Source organism: Stigmatopora nigra, chromosome 11 (genome assembly GCF_051989575.1).
Source record: "Stigmatopora nigra isolate UIUO_SnigA chromosome 11, RoL_Snig_1.1, whole genome shotgun sequence".
Classification (NCBI taxonomy): domain Eukaryota; kingdom Metazoa; phylum Chordata; class Actinopteri; order Syngnathiformes; family Syngnathidae; genus Stigmatopora; species Stigmatopora nigra.
In genome coordinates, this window is record NC_135518.1 from 2,741,937 (window position 1) to 2,761,566 (window position 19,630).

At 37.5% G+C, this 19,630-nt stretch overlaps 2 protein-coding genes across 4 annotated transcripts in view; one reads left to right on the plus strand and one right to left on the minus strand.

Annotated features, from left to right (window-relative positions):
- Positions 1-8,807, plus strand: part of LOC144204342 (inactive dipeptidyl peptidase 10-like) — a 56,884-nt gene extending 48,077 nt beyond the window's left edge. For both annotated transcript variants that reach the window (XM_077728277.1, XM_077728276.1), the window contains exons 25-27: positions 6,211-6,283; positions 7,822-7,895; positions 8,483-8,807. In XM_077728277.1, coding sequence (XP_077584403.1) covers positions 6,211-6,283; positions 7,822-7,895; positions 8,483-8,620 — 285 coding nt within the window. In that variant the 3' untranslated portion in view covers positions 8,621-8,807. The remainder of the gene's footprint in view (positions 1-6,210; positions 6,284-7,821; positions 7,896-8,482) is intronic.
- Positions 8,808-9,117: 310 nt separating this feature from the next.
- dpp10 (dipeptidyl peptidase like 10) overlaps positions 9,118-19,630 on the minus strand; it is a 97,508-nt gene continuing 86,995 nt past the window's right edge. For both annotated transcript variants that reach the window (XM_077728273.1, XM_077728274.1), the window contains exons 21-26: positions 17,810-17,864; positions 16,752-16,851; positions 14,978-15,036; positions 14,609-14,681; positions 14,352-14,425; positions 9,118-12,111 (exon numbers count right to left, since the gene is read on the minus strand). In XM_077728273.1, the coding sequence (XP_077584399.1) occupies positions 11,974-12,111; positions 14,352-14,425; positions 14,609-14,681; positions 14,978-15,036; positions 16,752-16,851; positions 17,810-17,864 (499 nt within the window). In that variant the 3' untranslated portion in view covers positions 9,118-11,973. The remainder of the gene's footprint in view (positions 12,112-14,351; positions 14,426-14,608; positions 14,682-14,977; positions 15,037-16,751; positions 16,852-17,809; positions 17,865-19,630) is intronic.

A 19,630-nucleotide genomic window follows, 5' to 3' on the forward strand; every position in this document is an offset into this window, starting at 1 on the left:
CCCATGGGCTTAAACCTGTAAAACTATCTCCACTTTGACCGATGAGGAAACACATTTCTTCCTTTCTCCTCAGCGTGCTCCATTCTGTTTGACAACTTTGCACTTTGTTTGCCGCTCTTTGCTGCACTGAGTTTTCCATCACGTAGTCTGATAGGTTTCTCAATAAGTATTCCCAATTTCACCTTTCAATAACGGAGGCATCTGAGTTCATATCCTTTTATTCTTGCAAGAGAGAATCGATCCACACGTGCATCCGGTCAGATGATTCTGAAGACCCGGGTTTCCCTTTTGCTAATATATTCATAAGATTTAAACAACATGCATAACAAAAGTCTAAACATTTTTTAGAGTCTCATAACAATTTGTCTCAGTTCTCAAAACTATTGTAGGTCTGTCGAATCTTCCCAAATGAAAATTAATGTGGACCATCTTGACAAGCCAAGTTTCCCAAAACAAATCTACAGTTCCCAAGAGCTTGCTGTTAACCATCTTCAGAGTTTGATGCTTCCCAAAACAATTTACCGTTCTCTTGCGGTGAACCATAGTCTTGAGAAATCCAGGTGTGATGGAGAAGTGACCTCCAAAGGTGTTTTGGTTTTCTTTGGAGCAAGCATTTCTTTTGCAAGAGATGTATTAAAATGCATTGCATTACTGCCACATTTATAATAATAATGAACCTAACATTCCAAATAAGCAGTGTTCCATATATGTAATGTATAATATCCAAAATAAGGCAAAGCGTTCTTCATTGCAAGCACATATATAATGATTATATTTCAAGCAAATTTATAATTATGATAAACCTAACATAGTCAAAACTGATTTGAGCTGTTCAGATTGAGAAGCATGTTGTCCATATTAGATATGAAACTAACTCCCACATGTGGTTTCAATCTGTCTCGTAAAAAAAATCATAACTGTGTTTTGTGACTGTTCAAACTACAAAAGAGCCATCCACTTTCAACCTAAAAATTGGATTATGGCTGCCAGTCTGAACAAGGCCATATATTGGAGGGAGGCTCATTACATCGATTGTGGTCGACCAGTCAATCACCACGGTACTATTGGTAGATTGACTGAGAGTAAGGTTTGATCCAGTCTGTGAGTTTCACTCAGGCCTGAACAATGTCTCGTTTGTACCGTGACATCGCAATGTGCCCACCGCAATAGTCACACTTTTTTGAATATGCATATCTGTAACATTTTACAGTCATTATGCCCTAATCACGATCTTAAGTGTGGTCCCTGATATGTCTGAAAATACAATTTCAGGAGCAGGTTAAGAACGAGTGAGATCAATTTAAATAGGAAATAGGTTTAATACCGGACTGCAGGATGGTTGGAGAATGCTCCGACAGTTGTGAACCTCTCACAGCCTGCCTTCCTCGCAATTCTCTCTGAATGAACAGAGCTCAGTCTTTATATAGGAACTATAGGGTAATATTTCTAAGACAGTGATGTAGGACAGAGCTTATGCAAACAAAACTTTGGGCTAATATGGTTAGACATTAGCAGGATTAAGTTGTATGCAAACACGATATTTTTATAGCACACACAAACTGCTGCAGCCTATCTTATATTGCGCGTTTCGAACAAACAGTTCCAAAACGAGTTGGCCATATTCCACAATGCAAGGAAACAATTGCAAGGCCAGCTAGTTTGCCTATCCTACATTCCACTGTCCTAACAAACATTTGTAAAACCAGTTTGGCCACATTGGCTCGACATGAACAAACAATTATTAACCCAGTTGGCAGGTCTACCCCAATAGTTCCCACAGCCTTGGCCAACATAAACGACCTGTCACTACTGCTTATTAAGTCATTCCTTTGATGTTAAAGAGACTTTCCACATCTATGTTTATCCCTTTGTTGGATTTGTCTCTTTGAACAAGGAACATCACTGGAGGTTGGCTCCTTGAAAAGTAGAGCTTGGAGCACGAAAGTGTGAGCACCCCTGCCTTAGATAAAGCCAGAATGTACATTAGACAAGAGTACTCTGACTAAACCCATGCAAGAACTTGTCGAATTTTTCGCCTCTTCAATCAAATCAAAAGCCTATTGTCATCATACACAGCTGCATTTAACAAAATTGTATCCCTCCTGGCTTCCCTTTCCTCTCATAACCAGCTGTGTGAATTTTGTGATTAGCCCCTGTTGTGACTATTTAAAGTTCATGATTGTTAGTGATTTTCGGATTGTCTGTTTTGCTAAAGTCCATGTTCCACATTCCACGTTCAATGTCCTGTGATCATTGTTTCCACCCATCCACTCCGTCAAGTTTGAGTTTGTTATTTGATTTCCAAGTCTTTTTTTTTATTTTTGGAGAATCTATCTACAGTCATTAAAGTTTTTGTGAAGCGCACACACCATTGCCTGCTTCCCTGCATTTGGATCCATCCCGACGTACCACATTCCACGACCATGCAAGATGTAACAACAACACACAGAAATCATTTTAACTTATTTTATTTCCTTGCTCAGCGGCAGGGCGGATGGGTGGTTAGCACATGCGTCTCACAGTTCTGAAATCAAAGGTTCAATATCCGGTGGGTTCAGATATTCCCGTGTTGTTCCCATGCCCACGTTTTTCTCCGGGTTCTCTGGTTTCCTTCCACAACCTAAAACATGCATGGCTAGTTGAGAACACCAAATTGTCCGTAGTGTGAATGTTTGTTTGTCTCATTGTGCACTGCAATTGGCTGGCAACCAATTCAGGGTTCATAGTTTGCTGGCATAGGTTCCAGCAGCCTCATTACCATTGAAAGCATGAGCATGTTGATAATAAATCAGCCTAACACAATCAATATTCCCTTTGAGATGAAGGCTAAATACTTTATTTCTAGTGTTATCAATGAAAGAGAACGATCCCTATCACGGCTTTACTCCTTCGGTGTCGCCTCTGTTAAACAGATGCATGATAAATTAGGCACACAAGGTTTGATACCAGATGCCCTTTCTGACACAAACCACAGGCAGGGATTGAACCTGGGTCACAAAAAATGGTAGCAGTGCACTGAGACCACTGAGCCAAACGCCCAGCTTCTTTACTGTCTTATAGTTGACTTAAAAATATATATGAGCATATTTCTAAACTCGGGCAAAAATGTTATATCATTAGTTATTTTTGTTGTATAAGTCTGCAGAAAAAGATAGAAAGTGTAAATATTATTTTTGACTAAATAATTCACCATATACATGGCTGATAGGTTCACCAATAGGTATTCCCAAATGCACGCACAAATAAAAGAGACATCAGACTCATCTGAGGTGGTCTTCTTGCAAGAGAGAATCCGAACATGACACGCCTTCGTCCAAGGTTCATGTTTATTAACTTCAGACATACAACAGGCATCTTAGCTCCCACGGGACATGTGTGAAAACAGTTTTGAGAGGTCGATAGTTCTCAAAACAAATGGTCTACCGGACCTTCTCAAGGGAGGGATGTGATGACAGTGTAAGAAGTCGATGGTCAAGGACCGTGGCCGGTCTACTTGCTGAAAGACATTTACCTGACTGACGTCTGGCCGAAGGCCAACTCGGCGAGCCCCGTCGGCCAAAGGTCCTTCGGCTAGATAGTCGGTCGGCCAATTAGTCGTTCGGCTAATTCCACGTTCGGCCAGATGCCCCTTTGGCGAGTTGGCCTTTGGCCAGACGTCAGTCGGCTAAATGTCTTTCGGCAAGTAGACCGTGTGCCGTCAAAGACCCGAGTTACAATAGAATGTTTATTTCTCAAAACAGATGAAAGCCCGCAGGATCTTCTCCATATTCCAGCTGTCCAAGAGGAATGACCTTCACGTTGTTTAGGCTAACTAATTAACGAGCATTTACACGGTTGCAAGCAGATGTACTAAAGAGACTTTTCTAATGTTAATAAGTTAAGTAAGCAAGGCGTTCTTCATTTCGAGCAAATATATAATAATGTAAGACTAATACAGTCGCTCCTCTACTTAGGAACATTCGAGTTAGGAAGAACGGTACATACGAACATGTCTGCGCGTATGTCGAAAAATGTTCGGAAAGAGATGCTGTAAGTCAGATTTTGTATTGCGCGCCTTTTTCCAAGTAGTGCTTCTTTCCGCCGCTAATACCAACTCTTGGTGCTGTGAGAGCTCACCCAGCATCCATCTTCCTCTGCCCTTGTTCGTTGAAGTGTGTAAGTGCGTGAACGTATCTACAGTGCGCAAATAACTTTTTTCATTTTTATCATTAAATATCTCGTGCATCCATTATTCAATATGGTTGGTGAAACGCAAAAGGCTTCTAGTGCTAGTGCAGTGCTTCTCAATTATTTTCTGTTAGGCCCCCCCTAGCAAGAAGAAAACTATTCGCGCCCCCCCACTTCCCACCGTGACTATAAATAAAATCATTTTATAAAAGTGTTATAGGTACAACATGTGAAATGTTGCACTCTCACAAACATGACAGAAGTAACAATGAGAGCGCCACTGCCAGCTACTGTTGTGGATGCGCAATTACACTTTATACTAGTACGGCCAAATAAAATCCTGTTCCCCAGGGTTACACGCGCCCCCCCAGGTATCGCACCGCGCCCCCCCAGGGGGGCGCGCCCCACTATTTGAGAAGCACTGTGCTAGTGCAAAGAAGAGGCAAGCCATTTCATTTGAAACGAAAGCGGCAATAATAAAGAAGCGGGTGAGAAAATGGTGAGCTTTACACGGGCATACAACTTGAATCGTTCAACCGTCGGTACAATTTATAAACAGAAAGTTCTTATAACTTTATTTTATTTATCTTATTGCGTACGTACTGTGTGTGTCTATCTCTCCCTCTAACATACATAGTACAGTACTGTACGTATTCTCTCCATTTTATTAAATCTTTTTTTCAGTACAAATCAATGCAGGTTACTTATACAAGCCTTAAACATACTTATATCAACCTTCAATATACTTATATAGGCCTTAAACATAAATTATAATAAAAAATATAACATTGAAGCAACTTACGAACAAATTCAACTTACGAACGATCGTTCAGAACGTAACTCGTTTGTAAGTTGGGGAGCGTCTGTAACTCTAACAATGGCAATACTTACACTTTTTCCCACCATGATTAAAAAAATGTTTTCTTTGTCCTTTTTCCCATGTATCTCTCAGCCAGAGTATGTCTCTTCACATTCTGTCTGCAGTGGCCATGAGAGCTGGACAGATTGTATAAGCATAGTTTATATAATACTATATCCAGTAGTATATACTTAAGGCCTATACATAGTTGATTAAAAGTGATTTTCTGTCAATGACATGACCACATTCCAAATTGCTTGCCTGGACATCCTTCACCAGTATTTAACTGCTGTGAAGGAATTGTTGCATTTAACATTTGGTCAATGGTTCAACCTAAAAATGCTATTATTGAGGTAATTTTGTCAACTCTCAGCCCAAAAAAAAATCAAAAATTCACTCTCGTCTTAAAGGAAAATTACGTTTTTTTTCCCACCATGATTAAAAAAATGTTTTCTTTGTCCTTTCACTGGCAAGGTAATTTAGGTTAAAAATGGCCGTGGGGTTGCTGGAGCCTATTCCAGCTGAATTCGGGTTAGAAGCAGGCGACACACTGAAACGTTGGCCAGCCGATCGCAGGGCACAAGAAGACGGACAAACATTCTCATTCACTCTCATACCTAAAGGCAATTAATAATGTCCAATCAGCCCAATGTGGGAGGAAACCAGAGTTCCCAGAGAAAACTCACTCAGGCCCTGGGAGAATATGCAAACTCCACACAGGTAGACTGATCTGGATTTGTCCGACACGCGAACCACTCTTCCGCTGGGCCGCCCGCATTTCATCATGAAATATTCAAATTGCCTTGCACACAGCATAGCAGGTCATATTTTCTCTCTTCTGAATTGGTATATATTTATATATCTTCTGAATAAGTGCCATCAAAAAACGGTTATCCGGTGCAGCTCTCTTGAGATGAATGGCAAAATGGCAGGATCTTAAATTATGAAGTAACACACGTAACGTCAAAAGTTTGTTTGCAGAGGGCTTTGACTTGAAAGGCAATTAATTATTTAATGGATTGATTCATTAACAAGCACTATAGATGACAATCGTCAACTAAGTTATACACTCAATGTTATAAACTGAAGATCCCCTTTAACCCTGGATCTGCCTGTATATCATGAATGAAAACAGGATTTTTTAGTCTTGTATCAATCAATTGGTTATTTATTATCTGTGGCAGGTTTCAAGTCTATCCAGTGATATCACAGAACATGGCCCGTTGAAATTTCTTATTATCCATGGCACAGCAGATGGTGAGTAAAGCTGCATGAGCAGCTGTGATTTAGGAGGGATTGTGCATGAGTTACACTGCATTCTAAACTGCTGAATTTCAAACTACCTTCTTCATGAGTCATCAGTGTTCTATGAATTAACGTAGTATTTAACGATAGAAAAATTAATTAAACGGTATTCCACCTTTTGGAACAATTAATTTTTAATGTAATTTATAGACCATAATAAATATTCCAAAGGGGCATATATGTATTTTAATTTGAAATTGGCATGAGGGTTTCTTTTCCCATTGGCTATCATCCAACTTATATTTACTTATGTATTTACTTGTATATCTATCTTACCAATAGAATTGATTCTTCAGTTCAAAAATTAAAAAGAAAATTACAAAAATGGCAAAGAGTCATTATGATTAAAGATTTTGCTCTTGTTTTATTGTCTGTTGATGCTTTTCTGTTAATTTTAAAATATCCAGGTTGAGTCAAATTTTTTGTACAGCCCATTAAGATGGGTTTGCAAGTGTGCAGACCCCTACATAGTTGAAAAAGAGCAATTTGCGCAGTTGTGGAAATTAACACAGTCAAAGTGGCTCCTTTCATTGCCGTTAATGCAGTGCTTCTCAATTATTTTCTGTTAGGCCCCTCCTAGCAAGAAGAAAACTATTTGCGCCCCCCCACTTCCCACCGTGACTATAAATAAAATCATTTTATAAAATTGTTATAAGTACAACATTTTATCCTTATTAACATTAAAGAAAAGGAAAAAAAGAAAGAAATATAGTCAAACTTACAAAGAATAACTTTATTAAATCTTGTTTCAAGTCTACCCCCAGGTATCGCACCACACCCCCCCCAGGGTTACACACGCCCCCCCAGGTATCGCACCACGCCCCCCCCCCCAGGGGGGGCGCGCCCCACTATTTGAGAAGCACTGCCTTAATGTGACACATGTATAGAGACCACTCTCTAAAAGTGGAAGCAGCGATTTGTGTCTAACCAGAGCATTTTTACTGCTTTTAGTCTGGTTGACTAACATACAATTTAAACTGGTGAAATCATTAAATCCAGTGTGAGGTGGTAAAACCAACTGAAAACTTAATTACTGTTTGGGATTGGGATGAATGTTAAATTCATAGATATGGATCAATATGTTGGTTACACGCGGTCAAATGGAAATAAATTGCTTCGCAAAACATCATGCGATAGCATTATTTTTATCAGACACTAATTGTCATAAATGTTGGCTTTTATTTTTCACGGCTTTAGGTGAAATGTCGCCCATATTTCTAAATGTCAACATAATATCGTTATTAAATAAATTAAAGACCCGTAAATCAATTCATGGAAGACTAATATTGGCAATAACTGTATCATTGTCCAAAGTGTTGATATCAAATCACTTCTTCAATTGGCCTAAATATTTAAATTCAGAAAAAAATCCCTTGTAATATATTTCTGGGAATGATAGTAATGATAAATAAAAAGAACCACCTTCACTGTGATTACATATTGGCTACTATTAGGCTGAAATATTAATAGTAGTTTATTTTTGTTTTCAGCGAGTGTTCATTTCCAGCACACTGCTGAATTGATCAAATTCCTATCTGCTTCTAATTACAACTACACACTCCAGGTGAGTCACCCTTTGTAATTCCACAATGGAAAACGAATTAGCTTTTCTGCAGATACGTTTTATTTGACATTTTAAAAATGTATACCGGTAAGTAATGTGATCATAAGCCAATGGTATGTGTTGCCAAATCACTTAGACTTCAAAGGTGGAGGCCCAGATATAATTAGATATAATAGAAGGGAATAAAGAGTGTAGATTGGAGATTAAACAGTCCGTGGTTTTCACTCCAATAAAGAGCACATTCCACCCTCTTTCCAATGTGTGTGATTGCACAAGAACACAAAATTACCGAATCCTGGTCTAAAGCACCACTTTGACTGGCATAGACTTAATCTGGTCTACGTTTAGATAGCACACAAAAATGGCGCCTTTTGTGTCTTAATCTTCGCCTAACCCCTTTTAGTTTATAGTTATGCATTTTGAACAAAACCAGGTTACAAACCTTTGCAGTACCTTAGAGTAATGTTGCCAACTATTTCGGATGAGATATAAAAACAGACTTTGTATCCACCGTGAAATTGTTACCTAATGTTTGTGTGGGTTGTTTTGCAAAATATAATGATAGCTTTCAAATTGTCACCACCCAGATCTTTCCAGATGAAGGACATGATATTGCATCCACCAAGAGCGAGCGCTACATGCTAAACTCTGTGATCAATTTCTTCAGAGACTGTTTTGAGAATGAGAAAGTGGTCGACCAACAGAAAGCTAAAGATAAAGCCTAAAAGGTAGAACCACCTGTTGGATGGTTCAAAGAAGTCTGTACCTGCAAGCATGATTTAACACTTTTGTATTTAACGATTGAAGGGCTGATATTTTTAAAGCAAAATGATTAAAATGATTTGTGAAAGCATAAAGCCAAATGGAACACAGTAATATGCATGACAAGTTTACAATAATTATTATTTTATAACAACCTATATATATATATATATATATATATATATATATATATATATATATATATATATATATATATATATATATATATATATATATATATATATATATATATATATATATATATATATATATATATATATATATATATATATATATATATATATATATATATATATATATATATATATATATATATATATATATATATATATATATATATATATATACACACACACATATACATATACATACATATACATACATACATTTATGTAACCTATATATATATATATCTCGGTTATGTATGGACAATGTGGACTCATTGCACTTTGTTTTTATTATTATTTATTTATCTATAACTGTTACCAGTGGACAATTACAATAGCCCCAACCATGGCCTATCCTGTCCATCCCCTTATTTTGTTAAAATGTAAATAAAGCCTCACGCATTACCAAATCAATTCTATGAAAATGAATTGTATCGACAAAACAATGGAAATTAAACCATTCAGTACATAAAATTCATATGAATCAATCCCCTTCAGACTCAACTTTCTACGAAACATCTTAAAAATATTTTCATGTGTACACTTTTTCTTTACTTCACTGTACACAATGAGCCACAACCTGAAACAGTTTTTGTAGACATGCAAACACCTTATTGATACTTTTAAAAAAATGTCCGTTTTATAATTTACATTTTCACTCTCAATATCAGGTCTTTGGAGAATATATAAAAAAGAACATGCACCACCAATGAAATGCCAGTGCTAGTTTGTAATGAGTAGAATATAATCTGAAATAGATATTACTCTGTGGCCATTTTTTTTATCCTTATGCACTCAATTGAAACCATACAGCAGACTGAGAAATGCACTGTTGAGTTTCTAAATTGTGTCTATTTCTCGAACACCTGAGTTGATTTCATCATGACTCAGCTTAAGCACACTTAAGATCTACAAAGATATATTACAGTATGTTGAACCTCATATTGCAATGTGCATGTCTACACACCTATACACTCCCACCCATACACACAGACACAAAACACCTGGGAAAAAAAAGGTGACATAGAGAAAATATTTTTATGTGAAGGGCAATGGTAGAGCATTACGTACAGTAAGAATTGCACTTATTCAGGATCATTATGGCCAGGGAGAACTTTCTGTACTCCAATAAAGATATAACCTGTTTTAATGAGAATTTAATAAAATACCTGATGAAAGAGCACATTGGATTCAAGCTATATTTTTTATTTATACCCTTGCTCTTCTGAGATTTCATTGAGGAAACTGACAAAAGAGTGAGGCAAAGGGAGGGAGGACAAAGGTTTGCAGAAGTGAAAAGATCGTTGCTCAGTGACATTATTTCATGGAAACTGCAATTGAAAATGTCACGTCATTAAAAGGTGCTGAATTAAAATGCCTCCCATCATTTCTTGAATTGTTACAATCACCATATTTATCCACTTATGCTTCGTATTAAAGTTTGGACTAATTTAAAATGGGTGAATTTGCCATTGACTGACTCAAGTGAGATGCTCTTACGACAGTCACAAGGTTTTCAATCTAACATAGCTCAGATATTTTGGATGGTCTTAACAGTGCAGTGACACGAAATTCATGTGACCCTTCATTCATTCATTTCTGAAACGCTTCATCCTTACTCGGGTTGTCGGGGGTGCTGGAGCCAATTCCAGCTGACTTTGCAGGGCACAAGCAACCATTGACACTCACGGTCATACCTCAGGGGAATTTAAAGTTTCCAATCTCCCTACCATGCATGTCTTTGGAATGTGGGGGAATATCAAAGAATATGCACGCAGGCCCAGGGAGAACATGCAAACTCCACACAGGTAGACCGATCTGGATTTGAACCCAGGACCCCACAGCTATAAGGCCGATGTGCTAACCACTCGAGCCGCCGGGAAGCCATTCAAGTGACCAAGACGTAAATTTGTCTTGCGACACCACAAGTAACAGTTTGAAGACATCATAGGCATTGGTATGCAGTCGGGAGACAGCAACGTGTTTCAGTTAAAAAGTATTTGAGGGCGATGAAATAATTCAATGGCGACCTGAGGGATCATAACATAACAGGTAATTATTTAAAAGTATTTCTTGTGAGAAGAACTGCGAAACAAAAATGAATTGCCTCAAAGTTAACTTGGACAAAGAGAGTTAAAAGATAGTGAGTTCAAGTCTCCCTTTACAAAGAGCTGAATAATAATATTTCAGCTGCTTCTCATATCGTTGTGATATCTATTTATTCACAAGGGTAAGATTTGCTCACATACTTTTATTGATCTAGGCATAAGTGTGACTTTAAAGAATGTTAGGCAAAGAAAATTAGAACATGTTTTAATGGCCATATAAAGAAAAAATGAAAACTTCTGATTGATATAATAAGAACTTTAAATGAAGCTTGACTATGGTTCACTAATTATTAAATGTATTTATTTTTCAGTATTAATATGTTACTGATCCTTTCCATAAGGTCACCTCGTGGTGGAGTGATTCGCTCGCCTGACTTCAATGCGGGCAAGCACAGGCTCGATTTCCACTGGTGGTGGTGTGATTGTGAGTGGATGGTTATTTGTCGCTCTGTGTCCTACAGCTGACTGGTGACCAGTCAAGGATATAGTGTGCCTTTTGCCCGAAATCAGATGGGATATGTTCCAGCAACGCCCACAATCATTTTGAAGATGCGCGGTATGGAAGAAGAATATCAATTAAACACAAGCACAGTGTACAATCATTAAAATAAATAAATAAATAAATAAAGATATTTGATTGTTGTTGCGATCCAACAGTTCAAGAAAAACTATGCTTTGTCCTCCCTATTGTTTCTACAAAAGGACAAGATAAAGATCGTGAAGGGAAAAAGAACCATGCACGGATATAATGTAGAATGACCACAAGTATGACAAGATGTCCCGCAAAAGCTGAGGACAGTGTTCAGTGTGCTTTGGCAAATTGCAGTGGAACTGAAATCATTATACATGGAGACCATTTCCTACGTCAACTTTCTGCAGTAGAAATTGTCACTTTTATCATAGGTGTCCATAAATAGTCTTCATAACACGTGCACCCACACACAATACAGCGCATGAGCAGCTCTAAACTATACTGTCCATGTCTAACACGTTGTCCCAATACAAAAAAAGGCCTTCTGCTTACTCTTCCTCTTCATCTTCATCATCATTTAGAGGCAATAACTCCTCCTTCAGACACTCTCGATAAAAGCTGGTAAGAGTGGTATACAGGTGTTGGTTGCTTTGATGTGACAGAAAATGTCCCTCATCTGGATACAGCTAGTGGGAAGAAAGCACATGAGTCTGACACCATGAAGCACATTGTATTCTTTGTTATCAAAACTCGTATAAAAGATAATTAATTAACTGTCATGACTTGACTACCATTTGCACAGCACACTTCGGTATTGCATGCCTGTCAACCTCTGCCGATAACTGCCCTTATAAATGATTATGATTCCCCGTACAAACCCCCCCAAAAACGTGGAAACACCGTACAACGCATGTTTACTCGCGCTAACTCGTTTCTTACTAGGTGTCTCCTCCATGCTTGCTTCCACGATATTTACTCTATGTATTACTCTACGCATGTCATCCTTTATCGATATTGCCGTACGCACCGCTAAAAGAATACATACGACTGAGGATATTTTTTCCTGTATACCGTGACAATAGTAAGGATCGATGACAGTAGCATCATTGGCTACTAGCCTACGAGACTATCTGGATTTTAGCCAAAACGGCCTTGTTGAGATCGGTTTTCATAAATATTGGCGATTAAAAAAAAATCCCCGTACAAAAGTCGGTGTACATGATTTGAAATGGTAAAAAAATGTATAAAATACGTGTAAAACGTACAAGTTGACAGGTATGGTATTCCTACAGTCAGTGTCAGAATTCTATGTGTAAGCTGTGCAATTGCCTCGGTGACCATTTATTGAAAAGGTTGTCAAATTGTTTTTGGGAAATAAAAAAATATACTCGTGCCACATTTCAACGGTATTTCACAATGCTATGTATGAAACATATTAATCTATTTTGTTTTGTTCCACTGGTGCTGTTGTTGCTGGTGAAATGTGTGGGCTGGGGCATCTCACTGTGTTCTAATCTATAGTCACAAGCTGTAGGTGGAGTCTGAAATAACAAAATCACAGATACAAGTGACCGAAATGAGTTTTGAATAGGATACATCCAAGATGTCCTTTTGTTGAGCTGTCTACAGTGTATAGTCTAGGAGGTATTGTAGTGTTTGCCTGTTATTCATTCTCTTACTCAATAAGCACAACTGTTAATAAATCTGTCTATCAGTATTTGGGGGTATCAGAGTCAATCAGTACTTGAAGGTATCAGACAGGGTAAAACAGTAAGATGGACGTTTTGAAAATATTTTTCAGGTTGGTACAACTCATTTATACTGTGTAATACCAGTATGAGATGGAACATCACTAGGTATTTTTCTATTCATATTATCTATTTGAAAAGTGGTTATGCCCTCGATCTGTAATTTAGTCAATAACATTAGCACAAATGAATGTGATTTTCTGAACCGCTCGCTTATCCTTACATGGGTGGTGGGTGGGGGTTGGGTGTTATGCAGCCTGAGCCAGACGCGCTAACCACTCTTTTACCGGGGCGCCATATATGATTTTACAGTTTTCATTTTTTATATATTATAAATTATTTCTGATATTATTCATTCACATATTAAAATTTATTATAGTACTACCTATACTAACGAATGCTTCAATGTACAGACTTTTCACGCTACGAGACACTGATAAAAAAAAAAGTATTGGTCCACTATAGTTAATTGGTCCAAATCACTCCTTTAAGCAACACCCGAGAGAGAGAGAGAGAGAGAGAGAGAGAGAGAGGGAGAGAGAGAGAGGGAGGGAGAGAGAGAGAGAGAGAGAGAGAGAGAGAGAGAGAGAGAGAGAGAGAGAGAGAGAGAGAGAGAGAGAGAGAGAGAGGGAGAGAGAGCAAGAGCGAGAGAGCGAGAGAATATAAGACAGTGGTTTTTGCATTGAAATTAGACTGAAAAAGTGTCAGTCGTTTTAAATTTTGGGGCTAGACTTCATACCCATTCACAACGCTAGATGACGTCAAATATATTTAAAGAGATAGATGGCTGAACACTTTGATAGTTCATACAATTGTTGCAATTTTGTTGTTTTATCAGAGTAGATTGGTTAATTTACATTTAAAAAAACAGAAGCAATTCATTTACACATGTGATTGCACTTTAGTTTACATATTTAATTGTTCAGATAATAATTTGTCGACCGTTTATGTATGATTAAAATGAGGCAAATTAACATGGTTTTTCTCTCAAAAATATTGTTATAATCATTAGTTTCAGATTTACTCTAATCATTGTATGTATAATAATTGAAGTTTGTGTTCAAAAAGTATTTTTCAGACTTGAGTCTTGAAAAGGAAGGGGTCTTTTAACTTTGTCCCAAATTCTTAATGTAGTATTTTGCAGTATATTTATGGTGTTTTGCTTCTGTGATAGTCACCTGCATTGAGTAGTTTGCCCCAACTTTCACAAGGTTCTTGATGAGTTCAGCAGTGTGCTGAAAGTGGATATTGGCTAGAAAAAAAAGGAAAAATATATCCCTTGAAAATTCCTCCATCACTTTCGGCAAAACACATTGCCTCTCTTTTTTTAATTAAAACATTTGCATCATCATCTTTCACGAATACTTCCCCCTCTGCTCAGAAATGATAAACAACAGATCTGGCATATTCATTTTCAAAATGTATTTTCACTTACCATCTGCTGTGCCGTGTACCAGCATCAGGGTCTGATCTTTTAGTGCATGAACATTCTGCAGAACACTGGAGAACTGTAAGGTAATGAGAAAAACTGAGCCAAAATGAAATCATGATAATTAATTACGACACATAGGTAACTATATAGAAGATAGTGATATGATACAGTGGAAAGTAAAGACTTGAAAACTAATTGATATGCCGCCAGGCATATTGTGAAAGTATGTCAGATGTGATCAAATGAAAATGTTAATGGATAAAGAATAATAAATAAAAGATAAAGAACTAACATTACATTTGTGCAATAACCTTGCTGCCTCAACTAATTTTTCAGGAGTAGTGACAAATGAAGTAGAAGAGTTACACACACCTGATATTTGTGGTCTTCTCGTAGATTCATTCCAAGATATCGCTCTGAGAAGGCTGATGCTATGCAAATGACAATTAACAAATTCTTAACAGTGCCCCAGAAAGTGTGTCTGTCTATATGTATGTTCGTCTATGTACAATCACCCCGCCAATCCATCCATTCACCCATCCACCCAAGCACCTATCCTGCGATCTCCCTTCTTTTTCCTAGGCCACCAACAAAGCTCTGCTGTGATGTATGTTGATGTAATAAAAAAATGACAAAGACAAAATGATCTATTCTAACCATATATATACAGGGAAAAAGGCAAAAAGATGCGTACCCATATTTTATTCGATAAAAAAATCCATTTTTTAACGAATGTCTTTTCTGTTGCAGCACGTGAAAGGTGGACCTATGGATGATCGTTTTCAGCTATAGTTGCCCCAAAAATGTCTTGGACAAATCAGCAGAAGATATTCTCCCTAGAGATCTTTTTTTGCGACAAAATCATACCAGAGTGTACAAAATAGAAATTTTCATGGGTACGCATCTTTTTGGGTCGCCCTGTAGTAAGAAATATATTGAGGATTCTTACCACTTATGTCGATTTAGTTGCATAATCACCTGTGTACAATTCAACTTCTATTTGTATGTGCGTGTGTGCGTTAACACATCAGTGTAAGTCACGAGAGAGTTGTGCAGCTACTCCCAATACCATCAAATTCACATTGTTGGTATTGTGTGTCAGGCACCGAGTTGTCAAGACGTATCTCATTACCAACAAAGGGCACCGAATTGAAGCATAATTTTAGTAGTTTAAATAATGTCACCATGTTCTTGGTGTATTGTGGAATTAAGACAATGGACAAATATAAGGCACTGTTGTATTGGTCCTTGCTAAAATGGGAAACCAAATGACATAAACAGTAATACCTCGAATATCGCAGAAAGTGTAGACCAGACATAGCTGCAATAATTTGAAAATCGCAAAGTAAGCAGGAATCGGCAGTTATTTGGTAGAAAATTATTGCAGTATGTTGCCATAAATATATTTTCAGTTAGGCTTTCACGATTTAAATTTAAAAATGATTTAAAATATGTATGTTTATGCTAAAACATTATCAATTATTGGTCGTGGAACTAAATTATTTCCAATCATTTTCCTAGGAAAATCTCGGAAATTCAACTGAATAAAAAACATGTCTGCACGCACATTGCTCACATTTCTCCATGCATTCAAGGTCAAATGCTGTGTGCGCTGGGCACAGTGCACGCACGTGCGCGTCGTATTGCATGTGCATGCGTAATCTGCGTGATCACAATGCGACTAATTATTGGTCGGGACATTTAGAGCTAATTCATTAGTTCATGCATTTCCCCATGTTGACCACACGCTTTTAGCTGCGCCCCACAAATTGTGAACATTATTCTGTACTCAACATTGACTCATCATGTCCAAGAAGAACAAAGCGCTGGTGAGGCTCTATTTTGGGATCGCAAGTTAGTCTCTTGTACTGGTATCTTGCACCCGGAGGAAACCCACGTAGGCCCGGGAGAACATGCAAACTCCACACAGGTGGAACGTTCTGGATTTGAACCCAGGACCCCAGAGCTGTGAGGCCGATGTGTAAACCACTCATATGTGTATATGCTTTTATCTATATAAAAATAATTTGACATTTGTAGGGAAAGGCTTTGTAATACTTCCTGTCTAAAGAGAATAGATATAGCCCTTTGTATTTTTATGTATTTTTCATTTTCACTTCAATTGTACTTAATGTTTCATACTTACCATACAGCTTTAAGTCTGTCATTGGTGACATTGCACATGAACATTTGAAGACACGATCTGTAGACTTCAGTAACATTAATGCAATGTAGGCTCCATAACCCTGAACAATATAAAAAAAATAAACATTTAATTGTTCAATTTTTTCCAACCAATAGAAGACATCATCAATATATATATATATATATATATATATATATATATATATATATATATATATATATATATATATATATATATATATATATATATATATATATATATATATATATATATATATATATATATATATATATATATATATATATATATATATATATATATATATATATTCACACACAAAACAGTTTTTAAGTTGCTTTATGTGTATATGTTTATAGAATCTTCCTAATTTAACTAGATTAGCAAGGTATGGCAAGGTATGACATAGATTTATAATTATTGAAACTGTGTATTAAAATTAATTTTGTAGTGGTTTGCCAAGCACAGTTGAGTGCCGGATGATATTATGTTAAAGTGAAATGGTAACCTCAGGGTGTACTTTACAGAAATCAATGGATTGGACTTCAGTCAGCTACAAGCTTTTGTCCTTTCCTTGTAAAATACATTTTTTAAAAAGCACACAAAACAGTTTTTACAGAATTTGCAAGATTGGACTACACTGAGACCCATCCTGATCTTTCCTTTTCTTATTAATATAAAATGTATAATTTTTTTGCATGCAAAAATGATACGGTTGTGGTCAAAAGTTCACATACACTTGTGAAGAACATAATGTCATGGCTCTCTTGAGTTTCCAGTTATTTCTACAACTCAGATTTTTCTCTGATGGAGTGATTGGAAGATTTGATCACTTTTTCTGTTCACCCATAATAAAGTCATAAAAGAACCAAACTTCATGAATGTTTATTGTGACAAAGAAGTATCTGTTCCAATCACTCTCTCAGAGAAAAATCTGAGTTAATAACTGTTGAGAAATAACTGGAAACTCAAGAGAGCCATGACTTTATGTTTTTCACAAGTGTATGTAAACTTTTGACCACAACTGTATATAAGCTCACCTTTCCAAAAAGTGCTATTCGTGTCTTATCAATGTATGGGAAGTTCATCATATAGCTGGAAGAAGACAAAATAAATATGAAAAAATAGATCGTAAGAATCATTCATGAACCACATCTGTTTAGTTCAAGATAAATACATATTGTTAAAAGCAACCATTTACCAATTTATCATAATGAATGACCCAACATTAGTGGCATAAAAGCGGAGGTCGATGGGTGTTGGTGGGCCTTTAGGAGGCTCTAGTTAGCAGCCCCAAAGGGCCAGTAGGTGGGAGAGGGGACTTTATTTAAAAAAGTGCACTTTTATTTCACCATGAGGAATGTATCTGTGAGTCTATTTACATCTGCACTGTTTGGAAAATTTGGGGCTGGTGTGAATACAAACCAGCAAACTTTTGTACATAACAAAGACCTGGTTTGAGTCCTCACTAGAGAGGGGGTCTCGGTTCGCATCCCAGCAAAAGTGACTGTACTCCGAACCAGTTCTGAAATCACACACGGTTGTGGATGTAACTGGCTTCGATAGGAACAAGCAGTATGGAAAATGTTGTTTGGTTAGCATCACAGCTACTACTTCCGTATGAACATACGTGGGTTTGTCGTCAAGTCCTGGAAGACTTGAGAGAATTGCAATGTGAAAAGGAACCGCAGCAAACCAAAAAAGATCCATTGTATTTCGGCCTGGACCAAAGAAATCAAACTATGAAGCTTCCTGTTTGAATACGCCCTAAGTTTCTATGCAAGGCGTAGATTGTTGGTCTTAAACATAAAGCACAGGCAGAAAGATATGCTGCTTCAATTACATTATTAGTAGAGTCTGAGATGTTCATGCCTATAAATGGCCTGTTGTACACTAAAATTTACAAACCATGTCGGCAAACCCATTCTTTGTATATGTGCTGAGAGTGTGGAGCATTGCACGCTGTTCTAGGTGGAGGAGAATGGCAGGAGTGTGTTTTTGCGAAGGGGAGGGCCAAGGGATTTAGTGCTATTTAACGGTATATGTGGAGATATCTACCAGTAGAAGCTTATGTAGAACAGAGAAAATATGGGCACACTGACACTGGTTGCCGTTTTCATCGCTGTCACTTGCGGGACTTTTCACACTTTAATTGTTGAATCGCACCATTTTTCCAAAGTGCACTCTTGCAGCTCTCCATGAAATGACAATAATGTTGACGTCCGCGTATGAGTCGCAGTCTTAAAATTGTTGAATGTATGATTTCTTTTGTGTAAGACGCCCCCTGATTCACATTTTTCACCGCACTATTCATGGTTTTCATAGGGAGTACAAATGTTTTACTTTGAAGGGAAAATCTTGAGAAAAATCCTCACACATCTTATTTCTGAGATACTGTATGAATCCAAAGGATCGTCTGCTGGACAAAATCAAAAAGGAAATCACGTGAGCAGCACAACGAGGAAGTGTATCTGTAGCGGTCTAGTTTTTTCCAAGTCTCTATGTGAAATAATAGCACGAGATACACATTACGCCGTGGCCGTTCTCCATGCCGAAAGACATTTAGCCGACAGCCAACTCACCGAAAGACCATCTATCTAGCCAAACGACTATTTTTCTGACCGACTATCTAGCCGAAGAACATTTAGCCGACGCGCTCGCCCCGCGCCCATGTCGTGTGTGTGCACAAGTTTTTCAACCTCGGCCCGCGGGCCATATACGGCCCGTTACTGTACACACGACCCGGGCGGGGCACTGGCAAATGTTCATCGGCTAGATCGTCGGTCGGCCAAATAGTCGTTCGGCCAGATGGTCTTTCGGTGAGTTGGCTGTTGGCCAGATGTCAGTCGGCTAAATGTCTT